Source organism: Astatotilapia calliptera, chromosome 10, assembly GCF_964374335.1.
Source record: "Astatotilapia calliptera chromosome 10, fAstCal68.1, whole genome shotgun sequence".
NCBI lineage: Eukaryota > Metazoa > Chordata > Actinopteri > Cichliformes > Cichlidae > Astatotilapia > Astatotilapia calliptera.
Window position 1 is genome coordinate 34,704,806 of NC_137431.1, and position 7,171 is coordinate 34,711,976.

The 7,171-nt window shown below is 45.3% G+C and overlaps 1 protein-coding gene across 3 annotated transcripts in view; it reads right to left on the reverse strand.

Moving 5' to 3' along the window:
• Nucleotides 1–4,183: 4,183 nt before the first annotated feature.
• The window catches only part of chm (CHM Rab escort protein), a 23,772-nt gene continuing 20,784 nt past the window's right edge, over nucleotides 4,184–7,171 (reverse strand). For 2 of the 3 annotated variants that reach the window (XM_080307632.1, XM_080307631.1), the window contains 3 exons: nucleotides 6,614–6,712; nucleotides 5,115–5,260; nucleotides 4,184–4,809 (listed from right to left, as the gene is read on the reverse strand). In XM_080307632.1, coding sequence (XP_080163758.1) covers nucleotides 4,606–4,809; nucleotides 5,115–5,260; nucleotides 6,614–6,712 — 449 coding nt within the window. In that variant the 3' untranslated portion in view covers nucleotides 4,184–4,605. The remainder of the gene's footprint in view (nucleotides 4,810–5,114; nucleotides 5,261–6,613; nucleotides 6,713–7,171) is intronic. The other variant, XM_026180960.2, reaches the window with a different exon arrangement.

Sequence of the window (7,171 nt, forward strand, 5' to 3'; positions counted from 1 at the left end):
GAAGCCAGAAACTTGGAGATGTTATAGGTGACCGAGTTGATCGTGCAGACAATCGGTCTTAAAGGTGCTCCCTGTTTATGCATTTTCGGTAAACCATACAGACTCAGAATTTCAGGACGTTTCACGGATCACATTAACTCAGTGGACCGACACATCAGATTCACCAGGGAGGATATGAAAAGTGGCAGGTTAGCCTTCTTAGACTGTGAGATTTCCATCAGTAATGGGGGACATCTAAAAGCTGACGTGTACCGTAAACCTACACAAACAGATCAGTATCTAAGGTTTGACTCTCATCATCCACCGGAGCACAAACTGGGTGTCATCAGGACGCTATAACACAGAGCGAACACCATCCCCACTGACACAGCAGCCAGGGAGGCAGAAGAACATCAAGAAGGCCCTGAGTAAATGTGGTTATCCCAGCTGGACTTTTGTCAAAGCTGGAAAGGCTCCTAAAGAAAGCTCCAGCTGATCCAGGAGAGAAGGACAACCGCTGCCTAAGCAAAAACCTGCAGTGATCCCGTACGTGTCAGGAGTATCGGAGCAGCTGAGACACATTTTTTCTAAACACCGGGTCTCTGTTGCTTTTAAACCCCAAAACACGCTGCGCCACAAACTGGTCCACCCCAAGGATCGGGTCCCCGACACAAACAGAGTAACATAGTGTACGCTGTTAAGTGCAGGAGGAGTGCCAGGATTTATACGTCGGGGAAACCAAACAACCTCTGGCTACAACACAGAAGAGCCACCTCGTCAGGCCAGGACTCTGCAGACTATTTACACCTACAGGCCAGTGGACACTCTTTCAATGATGAGGATGTAACATCCTGGACAGGGAGGAACGCTGGTTTGAGGGCGGAGTCAAGGAGGCCATTTACGTGAAAAGGGAAAGACCATCTCTGAATCGAGGAGGGGCCTAAGGGTACATCTGTCACCATCTTACATGCTGTGATTGCAGCCATTCCCCAACTCTCTGTGAATGGGACTCATGGCCACTGATCAGTGGTCATGAGAATTTGCATAATTAAGATTAAGGAACTGCCCTCCCAGCCCATTGTTGCTTCAGTGGTGCTGGTTTCAGTCATTATGCAGATGTACTGTTTATAAGATTGAAACCTGCAGTCAGCTGAGACTGAAGACGTCACCTGATGATGACGAAACGTTTCTCCCACAAAACGCTACGTCCAGATGAACAGAAGCAACTTTTGGAGATTTTGGTCATATCGCACAGCCCTACTCCAGACGATTTGATTCTGAGCTGAAGAAGCTTCTGATTGGTTCGTAGAGTCCATGTGAGTAAACTGGTGGCACAGCTGTGGATGCATATAAGGCAAAACACAGAGCCTGTTTCTGTGACATGGGAACATCAAGAGATGTCAACCAAAACAGCAGGAACAGAACTGTGGAGCTCCATAAGTGTGGCTCAGTTTGAATACAATTTGGTGCCATTTACAAGAAATACAGACAGTTTCTCTCTTAAAGTTAACAAATATGTTTTTATATTTATCTAAAAAATAAACATTTAGTCTGATTTGATGTTACAATTAAAAAAGTGTTTTTATCTGAAGAGTAAATATCTGGTTTCAACTGTAGATTTGATGATTGTCAGCACAAAGAGGGAACAAGAGCAGGTGAGACTCACCTGTTAGTCACATGGTTGTTTGCCAAAACTCATCAGAACATGTATCCAGTACCGAGTGTAACTTTTTAGATGCCACTTGTTACTTTACATACTTTGTTACATTCTATATTTATTAAGTTCTGCAGCTTGTTTGCACAACAAGACTAAATAATTATATAAACTTTTCTCAATCTAAATATTGGACTTTGGTATTATTAAAAAACAAGTGTAGTGCAGGTCTATGATGATTTTTAGTGCTGCTATCATCTAGTTCTGATTCTGGTTCTGTCTTGGTTAAGTCCTCAGTAGTCCTGATTTTGAACTGTTGTAGTCCGGTTTTAATTCTGGATCAGTTCTGGGTCTGGTTGAATCGGGGTTTAGTCCTCGTGTCTTGATACAGCCCGACTTTGTTCTGCCTCGCTGCTTAATTAAAAAACTAGTTTAAGGTGTCCTGCACATGTGATATATATTTTTCCCTCTATGAAGTCATTCTTTTTTGAACAAAACTCAAAACAGAGCCAATTAATCTTTCAGTCATTTCTAACCTCACTTAATTTCCTTTCGCTGCTCAGCTCTCACACAGGGGCTCAGCTATGCTCCAATCCCTCCATATTGTGGCCAATCACATACAAGGATAATGTCATTATGTGAAAAACAGAGAAGGTGAGAGACAGAGAAGAGTGAGGTGCCCCACGGCATTGGTGGCTGCCCACTGCTTCACTGGGTGAATGGGTTTAATGCAGAGGAACTATTTCCCTATGGGGACTAACACACACACACACAGACGACAGCTTACAGTCCTGCGTGAAGATGAAAGTGACTTCGTACAGCCCCGATTTGCAGACGCTGTGTGCAGAGGTTCGGGAGCAGAAGTCCCGTTGTAAACATATCATGGCAGACCCGACGATGTTTGCATGAAACTTTACAGCTTCTCTTTATTGACCACTTTACACACACGGTTGCTGTGCGCACACAGCCGGCTGTAGCTTTGCAGCTCACAGCCCGACACACACCAACAACAGCATATATGGCACAGACGTTAAAGTGGCGAGGCGTGATTGCGGGTGCTGCTCTGGTGCATCCGCCTCCCCTGCAGCGGCGCTGCAGACCACGCCCCGCCTCACACATTGACCAGGTAAATACATATTTAGGCAGAATTTTGCAAATATCTATTTTTCATTTTTTAGCAGCATAGTGCTTTTTTTCAGTTATTTTTAAAAGTCAGGCTCCAAAAGCCCAAAGGAGATATAACAGTTTTTGTTTGCTGGATCATTTTAGTTCAGCTTTCTTTTTGTTATATTTCTTTAAGAGTTCAAAATGTGTTAATTACATAAATAAAATGTAATTTTCTCTGTAGCACTTCATAGATTTCATAAGCAACACACTTTAGACTTCCATCAAGTTTTAATAACACTACAGTTTTTCCTTAGGCTGGTCACACTTCCTGTATGTCTAAAGTTTCAAAATAAAACGTCTCAGAGCTGTTAAACGTGGGAACATTTACTCTGTGTCCATTTGTGCAACATCTCTAAAGTTAGAAATATCCTGTCTCAGAGTGACGCTGAAAAACTAGTTCATGCATTTATTACTTCCAGGCTGGACGACTGTAATTCATTATTATCAGGATGTCCTAAAAACTCCCTGAAAGCCTTCAGCTGATCCAAAATGCTGCAGCAAGAGTCCTGACAGGGACTAGAAAGAGAGCAGATTTCTCCTGTTTTTGCTTCCTGTTAAATCCAGAATTCAAAATCCTGCTCCTCACATACAAGGTCTTAAATAATCAGGCCCCATCTTATCTTAATGACCTTGTAGTACCATATCACCCTATTAGAGCACTTCGCTCTCACTCTGCAGGCCTACTTGTTGTTCCTAGAGTATTTAAAAGTAGAATGGGAGGCAGAGCCTTCAGTTTTCAGGCCCCTCTTCTGTGGAACCAGCTTCCAGTTTGGATTCAGGAGACAGACACTATCTCTACTTTCAAGATTAGGCTTCAAACTTTCCTTTTTGCTAAAGCATATAGTTAGGGCTGGACCAGGTGACCCTGAATCCTCCCTTAGTTATGCTGCAATAGACGTAGGCTGCCGGGGGATTCCCATGATGCACTGGGTGTTTCTTCTTCACTCACTATGTATTAACAGACCTCTCTGCACTGAATCATACTTGTTATTAACCTCTGTCTCTCTTCCACAGCATGTCTTTATCCTGTCTTCCTTCTCTCACCCCAACCAATCACAGCAGATGGCCCCGCCCCTCCCTGAGCCTGGTTCTGCTGGAGGTTTCTTCCTGTTAAAAGGGAGTTTTTCCTTCCCACTGTCGCCAAAGTGCTTGTTCATAGGGGGTCATATGATTGTTGGGTTTTTCTCTGTATCTATGAAGCGCCTTGAGGCGACTTTTGTTGTGATTTGGCGCTATATAAATAAAATTGAATTGTGTTGATCGGTCATCCAGGAAACAGTCCTTCAGACCAATGTCTAATCAGAGCCCTGAAGCTGCGGCTCACCTTGTTGAGTAGCTTTTATGATCGTGTTCATAATGACAGGTCAACACGAGGCGCCATCATGTGGTACAAACGTTTTATTAGGGGACGCCGGCTGACTTGACAGAGGAGCTTATTAACATGAGCAGAAACATCTGGAAGGCTTCACAGAGGCCTGTTTACAAACAAACAGCTGTTACAGTAAACAACAACAACAGCTGAGTCTGATCACAGCTGCAGCTGCCAGGTAAACTTCCTGTTTCAGGTGTGCTCGGCTTCATTCTGTGTGGGGGCGTGGCTTCGCTGCTTGAGTGAAGCCTTTGGCAGAGACATCCTGTGTGACCCTGTGTGTGACAGCCAATCAGAGCCAGAGGCGTGTCTTCATGTTGAGGCTTTAATGAGTTTTTAAATAAAACAGAAAACCAGCAGAAATCATAGAAAAATAAAAAAGGCAACTTTTACCCACAATGCACTGCAGGAGGTCTTTACACTTTATATCTACAGGTTACTCCTCAGGCTGAAGGCTCGTCTCCTCCTCCTGCTGCTCCTGCTGTTTCTCCTCCCCCTCCCCCCCTGCTGCTGTTAACCCCTCCTCCTCTCCTGTGGAGGTGGGGGAGGTGTTCTCCCCATCGTAGATGATGTCCTCGGGGTTTGGAGCAGGAGGACAGAACTCCTCCTCGGGGAGAATCTTCAGGAAAATCGACTCAGCCTGAAAACAAAGAATCACACGCAAACATTACAGGAAGCGCCTGCAGTTCCTCTAACGTTCCAGCGGGGGCAGCACCGAGTCAACCCCACAGACTCCCATGTTAAAATGAACATGCTTACAGCCTGATACACAGCTAACCCTATATTTATATATGCGTCTCTGGAAGCTAGCTAGCTGATAATCTAGCAAGCAGGCGTGTGTGCGTGTTTGCCCCTCCCCCGACACACAGCTGCGTGAACAAAGAGAAACTTTTATTCATCAAACACGACCTGAAGGAGGACCACGGCCTGAAAGGTACATCTCACCTGTTTGATGGCGTGTTCGTGTCCCAGAGCGCCATCTGGGCCGGAGCACACGTACACGTTAGACGGGAGGTCGTGACCTTCAGGCTCCACCCCGGAACCGTCGGCCATGTTGAAGTACAGACACCAAAGGACAGCTGGACGGTTTTCTGCAGACGGACATAATTAGATGAAAAAGTTCAGATGATAGAAGAAAAAAACGCCGCCACAGCACGTTTCACTAACGTGTCACAGCAGAAGAACACGAGTCGGGATGTTTTCAAAGGAAATGAAATGTTATAATGTAGACCAGGGGTGGGCAGCTCCACGCCTCGAGGGCCTGCAGGTTTTAGATCGCACCCTGGGTCAACACACCTGAATCACATGGTTAGTTCATTACCAGGCCTCTGGAGAACTTCAAGACATGTTGAGGAGTCATTTAGCCCTTTAAATCAGCTGTGATGGATCATGGACACATCTAAACCCTGCAGGACACCGGCCCTCGAGGCCTGCAGTCGCCCACCCCTGATGTAGACAGTACACCATCCGATCCTGGACCAGCAACTCTAATTTAATGTGTTCATGCCTCTAACGTCGGTCCAGTGTCAGAGACGGCGTGATGAGGCTTTACAATAAATCAAAACTTAATCGAATAAAAGATGTAAATGAAGCAGGAAGTTTAACAGGAACATGACGGAGGCGCTTCCCTCCACCTCCCTCATCAGCTGTGATGAATCTCTCTGTACCTGCATCCATCCATCCTCACTGCTACTGTGTTCTGCTTATAATTAAAACCACAGAAGAAGAAGGTGATGAATGAATTGAAGAGAAGAACAAGAAGAAGAGGAGGAGGTCAGGGAGGAGACAAAGTTATCAGGACACAAAGACTCACTGAGCGTTTACGTCTGTGCAGTATCAGGTCACATGACTGCAGTGATGAAAGGGTTAACGGTCGCTCTGCACCGACCAGGAGAATTCAGCTTTTACTCATAATATGTCTGAAAACGTGACGTCAATCTGGACCAAACTCCATTCAAAAATCGGTGAATTTTACCCAAACTGCAGAAAACAGCAGTGAGAAACACTACAAACACTACAAACACTACAAACACCACAAACACCACAAACACTACAAACACTACAAACACCACAAACACTACAAACACCACAAACACTACAAACACTACAAACACCACAAACACTACAAACACCACAAACACCACAAACACTACAAACACCACAAACACCACAAACACCACAAGCGTGCTGTTTGGGGTTTTTAGAAGTTCGGATTTTCAAAGTAAAGCCTAACTTTTCTGTCCTCGTGGTATTTAAACAGATTTTCTGTGACGTTCAAAGATCTGAATAAATAGTTGAGTGTTTTTATTGTAACCAGAGTTACAATAAAGTCTGACTCGTTTTACTGGGAACCAACCAGCAGCCTCTGAGTGCAGCTGACTGGTCTGAGTTCACCCAGGCTGTGTGTGTGTGTGTGTGTGTGTGTGTGTGTGTGTGTGTGTTACCTTGGTCTTGACACTCTGCTGTGCAGAACATCCTGGTTACCACTGGCGACAGGTCTTCGTAGGCGGAGCCAACCGACTGACAGGTGAGGTGGACCAGATCTAAACAGACAGAAAAAACATGGGTTAAAGTCTTCTGAGTCACGTGACCCCCACTGAAAGTACTCGAGTAAAAGCTCCTTTTAACAAGGATACAACAAAGTCAGACATCATCAGAGAGACCGTGAAACACTGAAGGATAGCTGACAGAAACCTGACAGCTGGGGACAGGTGTGACCCTCAGGTGTGACCCTCAGGTGTGACCCTCAGGTGTGACCCTCAGGTGTGTGTCTGTCAGGTGAAACTGAGATCAGGATGCTCGTGCAGACAGAGGTGTCGTTTGTTTCTGTGTCTTGAAGCAGGTTTATTCTGACCTTCAGTCTAAGAGCTCATTATCACCGTGGTAACCGAATCTGCTCACAGGTGATTGGTTGTTTCACTGGGGCCTCACAGATCATTTCCTGTGGTTTCTCTGGCTCCTCGGGGAAAATAAACACGGAGGCGACGGCGTCTTTAGATCGA